General features: G+C 35.5%; 2 protein-coding genes across 10 annotated transcripts; one reads left to right on the forward strand and one right to left on the reverse strand.

The window, feature by feature from the left end:
* Window positions 1–4,383: 4,383 nt before the first annotated feature.
* LOC118348519 (tetraspanin-3-like) lies at window positions 4,384–7,003 on the forward strand. Its single transcript, XM_035690417.1, has 2 exons — window positions 4,384–5,012; window positions 6,488–7,003. Exons 1-2 carry the CDS (start codon window positions 4,500–4,502, stop codon window positions 6,830–6,832), a joined length of 858 nt encoding a protein of 285 aa, XP_035546310.1. The 5' UTR covers window positions 4,384–4,499; the 3' UTR covers window positions 6,833–7,003.
* Window positions 7,004–8,130: 1,127 nt separating this feature from the next.
* Window positions 8,131–17,968, reverse strand: LOC108988579 (tRNA-splicing endonuclease subunit Sen2-1-like). 9 transcript variants are annotated; one of them, XM_035690414.1, is made up of 7 exons: window positions 17,724–17,967; window positions 11,330–11,470; window positions 11,007–11,090; window positions 10,828–10,846; window positions 9,959–10,154; window positions 8,478–9,226; window positions 8,131–8,365 (listed from the first exon to the last, which is right to left on the reverse strand). In XM_035690414.1, exons 6-7 carry the CDS (start codon window positions 9,203–9,205, stop codon window positions 8,191–8,193), a joined length of 903 nt encoding a protein of 300 aa, XP_035546307.1. In that variant the 5' UTR covers window positions 9,206–9,226; window positions 9,959–10,154; window positions 10,828–10,846; window positions 11,007–11,090; window positions 11,330–11,470; window positions 17,724–17,967; the 3' UTR covers window positions 8,131–8,190. The 9 variants fall into 9 exon arrangements, with proteins under 9 accessions (XP_035546307.1, XP_018817433.2, XP_018817435.2 ...); XM_018961888.2 differs by lacking the exon at window positions 10,828–10,846 and having other exon boundaries at window positions 9,959–10,044; window positions 17,724–17,968; XM_018961890.2 differs by lacking the exon at window positions 10,828–10,846 and having other exon boundaries at window positions 8,478–9,211.
* Window positions 17,969–18,107: the final 139 nt, after the last annotated feature.

Below are 18,107 nucleotides of genomic sequence, written 5' to 3' on the forward strand. Positions count from 1 at the left end.
TATCTAATAAAACGAATTTTCATCTTAAAAAACTATTTTAAGAAAAGAAAATATAAGTCTCGATCCCCCAAAATACCACCAAAACAATCAATCTTGAAATCCAATATTCAAACTACTAAAAAATTATAATCTATTCCATCAGTTAAAAAATGTCAATTACTTTTGACCATAAAGTATGGAAGACTGTCATGGACCGACCGCCAACCTTTTTGGTAAGTTTCCTTACAAATTACAATGGGCGGTTTGATTGACTTGCCTTATCCTAACCGCTTGCACCGTCTTTATTTTTTTTTATTTTTAAAAGAAAAATAATAGGTTATTATCCTCTTATTATTTATTTATTATTATTATTATTATTTTATTTATTTTACTTAATAATTAAAGAAATAATTATTAATAAAATTATATATATTTTTAATTTCTTCTTAATAATTAAATATGTAAAAACAATATTTAAAAAATAATAAAAAAATAAATACACTATAAATAATAAATAAATAATAAAAAATAATAACCTTGTCATTAACTTTTTGGTAAACCTTGTGTGCGCTAAACAAGGAAACAAGTACAAGGTTCTACGCAATGTTTTGAATAACATATTGATCGAGGTACTGGAATGACATATTTCAATATCGATACCGTTTCATGTAACGTTTTGAAATAGTTGATATATAAATAAATTATATATAAAAATATATATATAAATTATATTTTAAAATAATAGTTTATATATGAATAAATTATATATAAATTATAAATAGTTTATTCTAAATTAAAGGTAAAAAAATAAGTTTATAATTTAAAAAAATAAAAAAATAAAAATTAAAGACTAAAATTTCGATCAATATGACCTATATTTAGAATGATAAAAAATATATATAATATTTATATTGAACCAATAGTCAGTACGATAAATATCAACCATATTTACCGGTACGATACAATATTTAAAACAATGATTCCACGTACCAGAGTTCAGAAGATTGGCCCCCCCATATGAAGGCAGAATGACTGTCACCATGATGCAAGCAAAAGATTGGCCTCCATGATCATTTATAGCCATACTTGCCCATCTCTCTTTTTTACCTTAAAGATGACTTAGTTTTTTTTTTTAATTCAATTTTTATTACCTTTTTTTTTTTATGAGCAGAATAAACACTAAATTTAAAAATAGTGCAAAACCGTGGGAGTGCGAGACCCAAACAAATGCCCCCAAATAGTTTTATACAAAGTTAGAAATAATAATAATAAAAAAAAAACAAACGGAAAATGGCTATTCAAAGTCAGTCTCATATTTCTTGACATGAAGTCAAGAAGAATTCACCACTTAGGTGATTTAGGATAGTTTTGGAGGGTGAGATGATAATTTTATGTTTTGTTTTAGTATTTAAAATATTTTATTTTAGTATTATTATTGTATTGAGATTTGAAAAAGTTGAATTGAGATTTAAAAAGTTGAATTGTTTATTATATTTTGTATGAGGATTTAAAAAATGTGTAATGATGAGATGGAATGAGATGAAAATTTTGTGTCTCATCCCATCCCCCAAACCTGCCCTAGATTTGGATTGTCATGAGGTGTGCTCTATAAAAATCTTGATTGAAATAGATGCAGTTGAACATAGGTTTGGGAGGTGGGGAACCGCCACCCACCTCCTTGCTCCATCCTGTCCAACATCTGTCTAGTTGGGAGCCAAGAACGGGACTCGGGCGGTACCTAAGCCCTCCCAAGATTTACCCCGTCCATCCGATCCAACCCATATATATATATATATATATATGTATATTAAAAGATAATTTTTTAACAAAATGATTTTGTTTCAAGATTTAATCTAATCCTCTCCGTCTCTTTCTTTCCCCCCTCTCTTTCCTCTATGGCTCTCTCAATCTTTCTTCCTTCTCATGTCACTATCTCTCTCTCTCTCTTGTCGGTTCAACAGCACCCTGTCCTCTTCTTCTCTCAATCTCATATTTCTTGACATGAAAGTCAAGAAGAACTTAGCAATTGGGTGATTTTTAATCTCGTCTAGATTGGATTGCCATGAGGTGAGCTCTTTAAAATTCTAATTAAAATAGATGCAATTGAACATAGGGTTGAGCACGTCAGTACGTGGGAGAACTGAAATTTCTAGTAAAGTTGACGGTGACCCCATTTTGTTGGATGGTGCGAAAATTTCGAAGTGGAGTGGAATCTGATTCTTGAGACACGTAAGTTTGCAGCGTCACACTTCAATAAAGCTAAAGTTCTCCTCGAATTTCTCGGCATCCAGTTTACCTTTCTGAACTTCTAGATCCGGTTTAGACGATTAGATTTTCGAATGAAAATTTAAAATTAAAAAAAATATTATTTTTTAATATTATTATTATTTTATAATTTTAAAAAATTAAATTATTTATTATATTTTATATAAAAATTTAAATAAATTATAATAATAAAATTAAATAAATTATAATAAAATATTTTTTATATCTAAATGAGACTTTATAAATTTAAAAACCAACTATGATTAACCTAAGTAAGAAGGAGAAGTTAGCCCCAACCTCTTAGTTTCACATTCTACAACAATATATGCTTTCTCGAGTTTTCTAGAGTCTGGCAGGTTTGGGTAATGAACACTTCTCAACACTTTTTAAATATTTTCGTATGGACGAAGAGACTTCACATGCCAAACACGTTTGAAGTAGTTTAAACAAAGTCTCTTGCCACTGTGTTGTATTATGAGCCGAGAGTTCACTGCTTGCATGCGAATGCCAGTGTGCGATGAAGAGGGAGAGAGAGGTTCGTGATGGCTGGGTCTGCGAGAGGTGGTGGAGGTGCGGTGGCCTGGGTGGCTGCGTACGGCAACGCAAGTGGATAGAAATGGATGAAACCCATTTCGGTTGAGTTACCGCAGGGGAGAGAGAGTTGCACGTGGAGAAGATCGATGGTGGCTGGCTTGGTCGCCGGCATGAGGGAGAGTCGTCGGTGGTGACGGTGAGGCTGGATGGCTGCATACGGCAGTGCAAGTAGAGAGAAATGGGTTAAACCTATTTTAGTTGGGTTACTGCAGGGGAGAGAGAGAGTTGCGCATGGAGAAGATCAGTAGTGGCTGGCTTGGTCGCTGGCGTGAGGGGGAGTCACTGGTGGTGGTGGTAAGACTGGGTGGTGCCAAACTGGGCTGAAGGACATATATTGTGACCTTCCGATTGATGTGATCCGATTCAATAAAAATTAATTTTGATATTGTATTAATCTTTTGTACTGCCATGCATCATGCTATATCTTTGATTATCATTTGAGATAAACTCTATAGATATAGCCTATAGACATATATGTTATTGAATCACTTAAATTTTATGTCTTGTCTCGCTGATTCCATTTTTTGCTTTAAATATTTAATCACTCATGTTCCGACTTGTGGCTCAAGTAATATGTGTGGTAAGTAGAGTGCCAACGAATCTGTTGAAAAGCATGCATAACCATCGGATCACGACCGATAACTGGATAAGGAAGGAGCTAACAACTCCAAATCGATAATTTATTATGGATAATGTTATATTTACCACTTAATAACGACCGCTCGAGCTGTGTTATATCAGCACTTGTAACTTAGAATCATAAAAAATAGAATGAAGAACATTATTTCTACAATAAAGTCATATATTTATGCACCACATTGTAATTTATAAGAGAAATATTTTAATAACAAATAGATTATATAAAAGTAAATTTACAAACTGATGTATCTTGATGCAATATGTTAAATTGTAAAATTATTTTTATTATAAAATAAATTTAACATAAAATCATAAAAATTTATAAATTTATTTATGTATATTCTTTTTATATTTGTAAACATCGTAACTCAATCTTAAAATCAAGCTTTGCTAGATATATTCAAATGAAGTCAAAGGAAATAAATATCTTGGAATCTAGTCCAATCTAGTCTAATACACGAACGTTATGGGCTCACATGGGTAGACACCTCTGATAGATTCTCCATTAAAGTGTACTTCCACTCTTCTTTATTAAACATCCTTTCACTCTGTTATCATTCCCAATTTCCCACCTACATCTGATAAAAAGAACAAACCCCAAGGCCCAAACATGCCCTCATTTTAAGAAAAATAAATAAATAAATATATGATTCATATAAAAAATAATAATTTTTTAATGATATATTCTATTATTATTTTAAAAAATATAATATATTTATACCATCTATAACTATATCTAACTTTATTCATAAAATATTATAATTATTTTTTTTTTATTAATTCATTTTACATCTATTAAAAATTATATAAAAAAGTTAGTTTTATTTTTTATATTTTTGTTAGGCAAAAGCTAATTAGGCATTCCCCACACTCAAACACCATGTACAAAATGGACAGCTGCACTGCTTATTTAATGTCATTGCTCTAACATGTTAGTCTTCGAGGACTGCAAGTAGAAGAAGAGAAAGATCAAGATCAGAGAAAAGAAAGAGAGATAACAGAAGATTGAGAAAGAATCAAAGATGAGAAACAGTAACCATGTGATAGGGTTGCTAAACTTCTCGACCTTCCTCCTCTCGATCCCAATCCTAGGAGGAGGAATATGGCTGAGCACCAGGGCCAACAACACTGACTGCCTCAAGTTCCTGCAATGGCCCCTCATAGTCATTGGGGTCTCCATAATGACCGTCTCCCTTGCTGGTTTCGCTGGCGCCTGTTACCGTAACACTTTCCTCATGCGCCTCTACCTCTTCGTCATGTTCTTCATCATCGCCGCGTTGATAGGGTTCATCATCTTCGCCTACGCGGTTACGGACAAGGGGTCCGGCCGTCACGTGCTGAACAGGGCTTACTCCGAGTATTATCTGCAGGACTACTCGGGTTGGCTCAAGGATCGCGTTGCGGATGAAAGCTACTGGTCTAAGATCAGCTCCTGCATTAGGGACTCTAAGGCTTGTGGCAAGATGGGGAGGACTTTTGGAGGTGTGCCTGAAACTGCTGATATGTTTTATCTCAGAAAGCTCAACCCCATAGAGGTAAGCTTTTGTTTTTTTCTCATCTTTATTCGTTAATCTGGAAACACCCAGAAAGAGTTTCTTTTCTTGGTTCATATATCTAAAGTCTGATTCAGAAAATTCTATGTGGTTGGCTTGCAAAGTTTTGGGTCTTCAGCATAGAAATATCATTGATTAGGGAACTTAATATACAGCCTTTATGTGGGTTTAATTTCTGGGCTATGAGCAAACTGTAAGTAAAAAATCTATCTCGTTTTCTGCTGTTATTTTTTCTTCTTTCGTCTTCGTTCTGGTAATACCCGGAAAAGAGTTTCTTTTCCTATTTCATATATCTCAAGTCTAACACAGAAAATTCCAAAGTTATGGGTCTTTAGCAGATATAGAAATATCATTGATTAGGGAGCTTAATTTGTAGCCTTTATTTGGGTTCAATTTCTGGAGCTGTGAGTAAAGGAGTTTCCCTTTTCTTTTCTTGTTCCTCCTTCTGCCATTTCAGTAATGATATCTTGGAAGAAAGATATTAGGATTTTTTAAGGTTTAAAGTCAAAGGGAAAAAAAAAAAGGAAGACAGAAGATTAGACCTGGTTTGAGTTGTAGATCTCCGTTAGAAACGCAAAGGGCATGTGGGGGGGGATTTGACTTGAACTCAGCCCTCAATCAAGGAGGCCTCATAATGCTGTTTTTCAAATGAATGGGAACCCAACATCTACGAGATCCATTATGTCATTATGGGAACGTGTCGAAACGACATGATTTTCGATAACTTTTGGTTTTGCTTGCTGTCTATAACTTAGCGGTTACGCAGATGATATGATATATGATGAGATATTTTATTAAAATTTGAATAAAATATTATTAGAATATAATTTTTATTAAAATTTAAAAAAATTAAATTATTTATTATATTTTACGAAAAATTTTAAAAAAATTATAATGATGAGATAATTTTTAATATCGGCCTTAAGATTTAAAAAATGTAAAAAAAGTAGGATTATTTGTCACGTTTAAGATAAGCAAAGATATAGACATGCATGACCCAGAGAGGCTGTCCCTTTCCTCAGTACTCTTTATCTTTTAGCCAAAAGGCAGGGAAAGAATAAAAAAAAAAAATATTCCTTTCCATCCCCAAAATTTTCAGAAAGAATGTTCTCCTTAGCTACTCTTTGTAGGTTTTGGGTTGGGGTTGGTATGGCTTTACTTTTTTTTTTTTTTAAGTGGACCAGGTTTTATCCTCTTTAACTGGATTCGAGAGACACTTTTTAAGGGGAATATGTTTTTCTCTTAGGTTTTATTTTTCTATATGATCAACATCTTTTGGAATTTTTATTAGAATTTTCGGATTTAAGATAAAAGAGATAATCAAATAATACTGTAAGACTCGCTTTATATCATGTGTGGGCTATACTCCCTCTTAATAAGTGTGCTCGGTGACATGGGCTCGGCCTGTCACAAGCAGTGATTCCACATTTAATGTACTGTTTGGTTTTGTTACATAGTCTGGTTGCTGCAAGCCCCCCACAGAATGTGGCTATGTCTATGCAAACGAGACATTCTGGAACCCTGGAGGAGGCATGGTGGGAAGCAACCTTGACTGCTCCAAGTGGAGCAATGAACAAGACCAACTTTGCTATTCCTGTGACTCCTGCAAAGCTGGTGTTCTTGCTAGCCTCAAGAAGAGTTGGAGGAAGGTTTCCGTGATTAACATTGTTGTGTTAATCATCCTGGTAATCTTTTATGTGATTGGCTACGCCGCATTTAGGAACAACCGCAGGATGGACAACGACGAACCCTTTGGCGAGGCAAGGATGACCAAGGCACGACCTAGTAGGATCCAGCTTTAACTATGATGGGGGAGGAACAACTAATACTTATGAAGCTTAATATTTCAAGAATGATGTAATATGGAGATTTGGGTATTGATTTAACTTTTAAGGGCTGGCTTGTCTTGGACTGGTGAACTGATCATTTGTATTAATTAAAGTTTGGTTGTATATGCTTGATTTTAAGGTCTTTTTCATGAGTTTTATCAATCTTATCACTTTTAAAAGGAACAAAAAAGATGTTACTAGTGTTATTGTGGATGGGTAGGATTTGATTGACATGTAATGTATATGTTTTTGTGTACATTTTCTCAGCTAGAAAAACAGTTCCAAATTGGCTCTTCAGTGCAAAATATCAACATCAAATCACTAAACACACGTTAATTTTCATAGTGATTTTGGGGTGGTGCTAGCTGGTTGATAAGGGAAAATGAGCTTATTTATCTCAATTGGTATTTATTCCTCTTTTAAAATAGGATGTAGAGCGGAGTATAATGCTCAAAACCCACTAATTCTGTGTAATTAATTTAGAATAATTACTCCAAAAATTTAAAATATAAATATCTTTTTTTATGCAAATCATAATGACAAGTTTTCACATCAACAACGTGTTTGATAAGTAGCAATAGCAAGCTTATGTAAATGACGTCCGGGTGGGAGAAAACAAATTTCCCCCGGACGGACGGACGGACAGACAAGGACAAGATCACATGAAAAATCCATTAACATGTTCCTAGATCATGGTTTTACTACAAACGAGTTATATAAAAATAATTTTACAAATTGATGTTATTTTATGTGATCCATCAAATCTATTTTACAATAAAAATAATTTTATAATCTGACGAATCACATTAAATCACATCAGTTTGTTAGATTATTTTATATAATCTTTTTATAACTAGAATATTTCTCTATATTTTGTCATCTAGCAAAACTCACATCTCCTCATAATTCAGATGCTTGCTTGCTGCATATACATACATACACCTCTGCCTCTCAGGCCTCCACAACTCAAGCCCACGATTACTCACATCAAAATACAAGAAAAATCCATCAGATTGGTGAATAAAAAAGCATGTTACGGATGATTAATACGTTGATTGAAGCATTGATTTGTTATATAAAAAGCATTTTTTATTTTTTTATTATAGTCCGAAGTGTTTTTCCTTTTGGCATATTGTGTTATCCTTACACCAATGACATACATCCTCTTAACAACCCGGCGAGTCAAGAGAAAGGTAATTCACTTTCTGGAATGCTTGGCCATCTCTTTCAATCCAAAGCTTACAACGAAGAATGGCAGGTGCGGACTGGGGTAAGATAACTCCACTTTCTACATCAACTCATAAATCCAATAAATTCTAACTCAAGAAGATTTAATTTAAACAAAACCGACGGCTTACCATAATGGAAATAAGAACTAAAGTAAGACTAACACTAACTACAATAAGACTGCTTGCGATTCCAACTACGCCCTTCTTCAATTTTACATCATGTTTTGTGATAAATTTCGTCTTCAAAGTTGCTGCTTTTCCAAGAGCTTCTCGTTGCCTGCATCAACGTATTAGTCATTAGAGCCCTTGGTAAAGAATTAGACTGTAGATCCATTACATAAGTTGAAAGTATGAAATTTTCATGTCAGGTTGGGTATGTCTGCACTCACTTGGTAATCTTTTCATCTATCAAAGGATTTTCACGACATTGTTCAGGACGCCACCTTGTGATTGTGCGCTCTACGACGGTGTATTTCTCCAAAGATGATGGAGAGGCAGCACCATTGCCATTTTTATTGATCTTCAGAACTAAAAGCGTCTTCACAACGCTTCCGCTAAGTCGAGTTGCGCAATGAAGATCAGACCACAACCTCAATCGGCCATTTACCTCATCCTCTCCTTCGGACAAAACAAGCACAGCATATTCAGAATGGACCAGAGAGGGATGGTGCCGATAGGCGACAAAGTCCACACCATAGGTGGAACCAGACTTAACGACCCAATTTTTCATTCGAAGATGCGCATAAGCCTTGTAGAAATCAGGGAAAGCTGATTTTTTTGATATCATGCACTGCCATAGCTCTACATCATTCTTTGGACAATGATCGTCACTCACAATTGTGAGGCATTTCAATGAATAGCATAGGTAAAAAGCTTCTTCCAAACCCAGCTGAAACCACTCCTTGCCCTTTTCAGCTGTAGTATTGCGGTTACCAAAGCATGCACGATCGAGAAGATCAATTTGTTCTGCTTCTGCTGCTATTAGTACACTGCACCCAACGAGCAATCCGTGAGCATCTGATTGAATTAGAGATGACCGCAATTGGGATACAATCTTTGAAATGGGCTCTGCAAGAGCTTTAGCCTTGAAGCCCTTTCCTTTCCATCTTGGCTCCATTTAATCCTGCAAAAAGATGGTCTAAAAGAACTAACTCATAGGAACTTGCAAAAAATATATTACAAGTAATGGCAAAAAGTCTAAAGCTTTACTCATTCAACACCCACATAACAAGAAGGCTTTTTACCTACATGTAAGGAAAATCTTTCGGCACATTTCAGAATAGATGAACATGCTAAACTAAAACATTTAGCGGCTAAACTAACAAATTTCAGTACTTCCAAACAGTCCCATCCCAGCCAAAAACAATACTTGTTTCATAAGTCGAACAATGTCAATAGTAAATGTGTAGCATGGATAAAAATCTCAGGCTCGGTGTGTACCAAGTGGAATTGGACTGTATAAGGAGTTATATACGAGCTTAGGGTATCATGCATATATTGCCAGCACATTCCTTCTGTAGTTTTTAAATCCTACCCCACCTTTAACAACAAAAATAATTCCATCCTTCTATTTTATGTCCCGTGTACTAGGTTTGTGCCCCTTTGCACTTTCTAATAATATTACATTACTTACAAAAAAAAAAAAATCCTTTTGCTCTAGGTGTACTTTAATTTCTCCATTCCTACAACATCGAATAATTTGAATTTAGAAGCAAGTTTTAGCAGCCATTAGACCTAAAGCAATTTTTTCTTCAAAAGGTTCTGAAGATGTAGAATTAGGATATCTTCCACCAGAAAGGTCTACAACAAAGACATTAATCCATAAATAGCAGAAAAAACCAGCATAATAAAACAGCTACGTTTAACTCACTGGATAGCTGTGAACTGTAGCAGCCAGAGAATCTTTGTTGATCAATATTAATCCTTTGTTCTATGTGCAATTTAACTTCTCCATTCCTTCAAATATTGAATTTAAAAGCAAGTTTTAGCAGCCATTAGACCTAAAGCAATTTTTCTTGGTTGATGCTCTGAAAATGTAGAATTAGGATATCTTCCACCAGATGAGTCTACAACCAAGAAAGTAATCCATAAATAGCAGAAAAAAATCAGCATAATAAAACAGAAACAAGGGTGCAAAGCTATTGAAAGAGCACGAAATTTCTCACTTAAACATGCTATTTTTGAGGTAGATATTCAAATTTGCAGAGACATGCAATGATCCTAAATCGGATAGATACAACATTTAGGTTGCTTTTGGGTAGTGAGGTGATCTCAGATATTCTATGAATAGTAATGAAAAAGTAATAATAAAATATTGAATAATAGTGAATAGTAGTAAAAAGTAGGTGAAAAGTAATGATAAAATAATGAATAGTATTGGAGTGTTCTGAGCCAAACAGAGCTTAGTCTGAGGCTGACACAAAATATTAGAAACAATCAACGACTCAGTAAATCAGTGGGTACCAACTCAGTCCATTGATGCCGCTCATGTGCGTACCAACAAGAACAATAATTTGATAGTTGGGTATTACGTAAGAATAGCTTTCAATGAGACCTGAGGGAAACTCCACAAGATACCCCACGTCAAATACAACCTGGAACCAATCTGTGGCAGTGTTACTGATATCGGAAATGTCACCAGGCCTTTGTATTAATTAAGAACACAGTTATTAATTCTGGTTCAAAGCAAAACCTTTTTTTTTTTTTTTCTAAATTACGGAGCAAAAAAAGATTACTCACCTACTAGACCATGGATAATCTGTTAGACAAAGGAAAATAAAAGATTAAAAAACGAAACACAGAAAAAATTAGAATTGAACAGATCTGAGACTTCGATCTGATTGGGGGGTTTAAGAAATAATTTCCCAAGAAACATTTATCCATAGAAGACTGGAAAATAGTGGTGGAGATATTCATACCTCCAAGAGGGCGGCAGTTTGAGCGAGCCGAAGCGGGCATTGGACAGCGTCGTAAACGTGTTCATGGCCGGACTCCCTGAGTGTCTGGACAGCAAGGTACAAGACTTTAAGCTTGAAATAGATAAATCGTAGAGAATGAATTTCATTGGGCATTGTGAATAAAAGAAGGAAAAGGGTGAAAGGATCACATCCAGAGAGATGTGATTGTTGGTATACCATCCAAAGAGGATGGTCCAATTGTAAAGAGTGAGGTATATGCGAGAGAGAGAGAGAGAGAGAGAGAGAGAGAGAGAGAGAGAGAGAGAAGGAGCAATGGCCCTTACCTTGAGAAGTCTAACCTCAAAAAGTATGGTCAGTGCTGTGGATGTGTTCAAGAGAGGCGAGTATGAAAAACAAGAAGCACACGGAGAGAAGAGGAAACCAGCAGAACACTCCCACCAGCAAGGAAACGGAAGCACAAATTTCTGGACATAGGAAGGAAGACAAAATGGTGAAGAGGGAAGCATAGCGTGACAGAGAGAAGAGGGGGGGGGGAGAAGCAGGGAAGCTAGGGCCAAGAAAGAGAAATTCCGAGGGAAAAAGGGTTCCTTGCCGTTGGTATTATTTTGCAAAATGCGCCTTTGGTGGGTGAACAGTGGCTCGCAAGTATGACTTTTTTGCTTTTGATTTACTGCACCTCATAGTATAACTTGGAGTTCTTCTACAGTCACCGAGGTTATGTCCTGACGTTCAGTCCCGACTGATGTGTCATGCCACGTAATTATTTAAAAAAAAAAAAGGAAAATCAATCTGAAATAGAAATACCCTCCCATCCATACAGATGACCTAACCCGAAACCCATACTGACAGAATCCCTCTCCCTCCGTTTGGCACCGGCCTCCACTCCGCGCGGTAGCAGCCCTCAATTTCCGGTGCCTTCTTTTGGATCCCCTTCATCCGGCCTCGCTTCCCTAGGAATCCAAACGGTAAGTTTTCACCTCCCCCACTGTCCTTAAACTTCACCTGCTTAGTTTTGTTTTTGATGATATCAATATCTCAATGCTTACAACTCCAACGTATTTCAGTGCAACTAGTTTTTGTACAGAGGATATTTCAATGCTTGATGTTCTTTGTTCTTTTTCCCATCCCGCACCTTTTACGTTTATGGGATCTTCAACTCTGTTTTGTGTTCATCCAAAGAGTGGGGTATCGGGTCCATGTTTTTTGCTTTCTTCTATTATGTTTTTGGGTTGAAGATTCAGGAAAATAGGTATCCATTGAGGGGCCAGATTTTTTTCGGTGGAATTCGTTTGGTAAACAGGGACCACTAAGAATATCAATTTGGATTGTTCTATTCCTTTTAGGACAACTATCAATTTTGTTTTGCATTTAAAATTTTCGAGGGGAAGAAAGGGGGACCACTAAGAATATCAATTTGGATTGTCCTGTGGAGAGAACTTTTGACTTCCATGTGGGTAGGATTTCTCTTTCATTAAGCTCTATTAGAACTGAAGTGTCTAAGAACAGTAGAAAAGGAAACATGCGGACAAATGGTTGAGTCATGAGGATAATAAGATTGAACTCATTTACAACTTTGAACTTCGTGTCTTATTAACAATTTCTTAAGTGGTTCACACCTTTTATGATTGCAATAAAACTTATTGCAACATGATATTTATTTCATAGAAAACATGATATTTTTTTAACATTACCGAAAATTCTTCCATGTAAAAAGTTAAATGAGTTGTAATGATTGCTTGGTTCTGTCTATGAACACTATTGTCAGACCTTGAAAAAGCAGGTCCAATACGGCTAAATTCATGAGCAAAAGACCTTTGCTCCATGTTAGCTATTTCAAATCTCAACTTTTCTTTGTAATTTTTAATATATACTACTAGCTACAGTTACTTTGGGATTTAGTTAAATTGAATTTTTGTAGGATTGCATGGTTTAATAATACATTAGATATTTTGACTACTCTCAGATGTATTAATTTGGTTTCAGTTTTATTGTTGACATTCTAAACCTTATGAGTTTTATTGTTGACATTAGGATAACACTACAAAAACCCAGAATTTGCAATATCAAACCCAGAATTTTTTTTTTTAATCTTTATTTGAATATGGTTGCGTCTTCTTAGATAATTTAAAGGTTGGACTTGCAATGGATTTTGACATGGGACATGCAGAAAATGAGGGTGATGAGGTAGGACCAGCAAATTATGAGGGTGATGAGGTAAGACATGCAGATGATGAGTATGAATGTATGAGGTGGTACATGCAGATAATGAGTGTGATGAAACCATTGAAGAACCTAAGGTTGGAATGACATTTTCATCGGTAGAAGAAGTTTGGTCTTACTATATGAAGTATGGTAAGCAGAAGGGATTTGGGGTGTGTAAAAGGAATTCTAAACAGGGAGATGATGGGAATGTCAGATGGTTTACATTGGTATGTGCGTGACAAGGCACATCAAAGAGTAAGGCTGTCATTGTTCTCAAGCCAAGACAAACAAAGAAGATAGGGTGTATGGCTAGGATTAATGCTACACTGAATAGCAAAGATGGATATACCTTGTCTAAAGTAAACTTGGATTACACACACGTTTGTTTCTTGAGCATCAGATATTGGTAGTGCTACTACGTGCCTCAGACATTGTGTCAATATGAACTACAAAAATCTTTCACCCCCAGTGATATTTTCAAAACTATCAACCCAGCAATTACACCCCAGCAATATTTTGTCAAAAGAAAAAAAAGGCATGAATACAAGATATAAAGTTTATGTTAGCTATTTCATAATCTGCTTTATGTTTATTAATACAATTCAGTTCTTGCTACTGGCATCTTGTGATTAAAAGCAGAAACTTGGCAAGCGGGCATTGATTACATGCTTAGAAGATTAACCCTTCATTTGATTCTAAAGATATTTATAGCAGGAGCTCACATAGACGTTTGTTTGCAGCTGATCTGCAAAGTATTATCTAAATTATCCCCGTTATACGTTTGCAGTGTAACTTCTAGTCTCCTACAACACTCATTTCCAAGATTATATAGCAGCTAACATATTCAATTCCCCATATATACTTTATTGATTATTTCAGTTTGACTACACAGTTCGTATTGCAAAGTATCCTAAATTAGAGTTTGGTGTCAAGTTTGGACAATATATGGGCACCTAAACCTGCAACTTATTGTTTGCGACAGTACGGATTCCCTAAAGCTTTTGCCTGAATTCTAAAACCTATATCAATATTTATTAAGCATTTTATTTATATTGTTTATAGGATCTACATATTATGTCTATTGAAAATTAGACCATATACAGTTAGCTAGCTTTGTGCATTCCATCAATTTGTGCATTCCCCTCTTTTCTTTTGATATATGGGCACCTAAACCTGCAACTTATTGTTTGCGACAGTACGGATTCCCTAAAGCTTTTGCCTGAATTCTAAAACCTATATCAATATTTATTAAGCATTTTATTTATATTGTTTATAGGATCTACATATTATGTCTATTGAAAATTAGACCATATACAGTTAGCTAGCTTTGTGCATTCCATCAATTTGACTTGAGTAAGGTTTTCTTGACAACCTCGGAGGCGATTAGAAGATTATAAATTACTAGTTTATGTGAAGACCAGACTCATAATGCGTCCAACCCAAACCATATACATATGTAAGCTAAAAATTTAACATGGGCTTTCAAGATTAATAGAGTATTCATTCAATAATCAATCACATATATACTTCTAAGTTTCTGTCCCTTCCACTATTATTCTAAATTTATTTGCTATTTTCAGTCATTTCATGCATGATTTTTGAGCTAAAGTCTGTCACACGTGATCAATATGGTCTGGTTGCTGATAGAGGCCCATAAAATTTTTATTGTTATTAATGACAGAGGCCCATAAAAATAAAGTGCTAAAAAGAATCGTGTTATGGCCCTTCCTCCACTCTGTCTATATATTGTGCTATGACTATAAGAACCAATCTCAATCATTTTTGTAGATTGTTATCTAAAATATATTAAACAGAATAGTATGATTCATGCTTTCCTAAATTAAACTGTTTTTCTCCACTTGAAATACATTCTATAATTTCCTAAATGCCAAATTGCCAATGTATTTCAAGTTAAATACTTTCCTAAATTTTAATCCAATTTTATAAAACTAAACTGTTTTTCTCCTCTTCAAATACATTCTACAATTTCCTAAATGCCAAATTTCCAATGGCACAAGTTGAATACTTTCCTAAATTTTAATCCAATTTTAGAAAACTAAACAGTTTTTTTCCTCTTTATATACATTCTATAATTTTATAAACTACTATAATCATAAGGCCATTTCAGCAGACAATTTCATAAACTACTTTGCATTTCAGCTGGATTTTCTAGGCTCGATTTAGCTATCGCATTGAGCAGGAGACATATATTAGCAAACATAAATCCATAGAGTAATTCGAGGGGCAATTCATGCAAGAAAAATTAAAACAATAAAGAAATTACATGATAGATAGATATAGAGTAACAACCTCAGTTTTTACGTGAGGGAACCCAGACCACGGCGTAAATGGAGATCTGCACCATGGTAACAACCAGCGGCGACGGTAGGCTCAGTGGTGAGGGGGTTGGCCTCAGGCTTTGGGGAGTCCAATAGATGGGAGGCGGCAGAGCTCTTAGGATTTCAAATTTGGGAGAGGACGCTGGAGGGGCTTGGGTTTCAAGCTTTGGGATGGAGCGACGGTGGCTCAATGGTGAGGTTACAGCCATGAATCCAAAGGATGGAGGCGACAGTTGCGAAGGTGGTGACGATGGCTCAATGGTGACGCTCCAAGCCTTGGGGAGTCGATGTGTTTCTGATTTGGGAGAGGGTGGAGTCGTGGATAGGGCTGAGCACCGATCAAGTCGGAGTCGGTGTGGCCATCCTCTGACTCCAATTGTGACATGTTTATCCTCCGCTCTGACTCCGACTCAGACTTGTCGGAGAGAAGTCAGAGCGGAGTCGGATTTGGGCTTTGTTTTGGGCTTCTTTTTTTTTTTACTGTTTTCAACTTCATATTTGGCACACTTTTTAAAAAGAATTTTTTGTGTGAGCTTTTAAATTTAATTTTTTTCAAAAATCACAATCTAAAGTAAATAATTTACTTTTTACTAAAAACATAACAAAAAATAAAACTAAATAAAAACAAGTAACATACGAAGTTACTAACATGCTTCAAAAAATTAAAAAAAAATTAAAAATGACTAATCACTGCAATAAACATCCACCCCCATCAATGCATCATCCATCATCCACATCCAACTAATCACTTCAAGTCTACAATAAACATCCACACCCATCATCCATCGACCACATCCAAAATCATCCACACCTATCATCCACATCAATCATAATAATATGTTCTTACAACAATTACAACAAACATTTTTTAAGTGCCAACCAAATTAAATGTTACCAACAACAAACAAATTACAACAAATTAAATGTTCCAAGTGCCACACTACCATTCCAACTTCTAAGCTGTGCTTAAAAAAAATATCAAAAGATTTTAGTTAGAAAATATTTTGCCATACCAACCAGAAAATGATAATGACAATAGAGCTAACTATGAATTTTGCTATGCAGTAAATATCCATTATCCTCCATGAATTTCACAGAGAATAACATTAATACCATGAAATTTAGGAGTTCCTGAACTCCAATAACTATATAACAGTTCAAAGAGACTAACAAACTCCAACCACTAACAGTTCAATGATCTTACAAACTCCAAAAATCAAATGCAAGCATTGTTGATGGTCCTCTCAATTCAACCAAGGAACGTGATATAAGTTATCCAATCTTTCTTTTCATGATTTTCAAGATTGTAAGGCACAAAACAGACATCAAAAAGACTTTCAGGAAATAACATGACAACTTATGTCGTATATGCACTAAATTAGTTTATCAAAAAGAGGTGATTTCGTCAAGTCTGAATTCCTAAAGGTGATAAAACTTCAACTTTGTACTTATAAAAATGTTCAACCTTGTGGAACACAGATTAACTGCCCAACTTTTTTTTTTTGATAATTGTAAGTAAGATTAACTGCCCAACTACACCATAAATTACGGAAAGAAAATAAAACAGCCCACATGTTCACTAAAACAGTCCCAACTTTAGCATCATACTAATATATAAACAGCCCCAAACCACAACACACAAACAAAAACAGCTCCAAAAACAAGTATAATCACAGTTTATTCATTCAAAACATCCCAACAAAAACAGCCCCAATATTAACTCAAATTAAAACAGCCCCAGTATAATCACAGTTTTATCCAATCATTCCTTGCAACAACAAAAAAGCAGCCCCAAACTCATTCGATTTTAGTTACACAGATTTTACACAAACTCATCAACTGCAACATCCATCCAAACAAGTATAATCACAGTTTATTCCTTCAAAACATCCCAACAAAAACAGCCCTAATATTAACTCAAACTCATCAACTGCAAGTCTGCAACATCCATCCTATTTTAGTTACACATATTTTATACAAACTCATCATCACAAAATTACACAGATTTTACACAAACTCATCAACAAAAAATTACACAGATTTTACACAACTATATCATCACAACATTACACAGATTTTACACAACCATATCATCACAACGCAAAATTACACAGATTCACATTTTACATTTTACACAAAGAGAGAGAAGACGAAGGGAGAAGAGAGTGAGGCTTACCGTGTCGACCGCTGCCTGCGGGGGTGGTTACTGGGTCAGGGTGAGGTCGAGCGGCCACTCGGCGAGAGAGAGACGAAAGTCGGGGAGGACTGCATCAGGGTCAGGGGGACTGGGTCAGGGTGAGATCGGGGGGGACTGTTGCAGGGTGAGATGGAGACTCGCAGGGAGAGAGAGAGACGAGAGTGGTCCTGTGGAGGCTAGGGTTTTTTGAAGCCGAAGGAAAATGGAAATTATGAGCGGGAGAGAGAGAGAGAGTCGAGAGTGACTGGGTGAGGGCCTGAGGCTGCGCCGGTCGCCCGCGGGGGGCGGGGGGGATGTTGAAAAACGGCGCCGTTTTCTTTGATTTTCATGGATACACTAAATTTAATTTAATTTGTTTAGGGT

Source organism: Juglans regia, chromosome 5, assembly GCF_001411555.2.
Source record: "Juglans regia cultivar Chandler chromosome 5, Walnut 2.0, whole genome shotgun sequence".
Taxonomy (NCBI): Eukaryota; Viridiplantae; Streptophyta; class Magnoliopsida; order Fagales; family Juglandaceae; genus Juglans; species Juglans regia.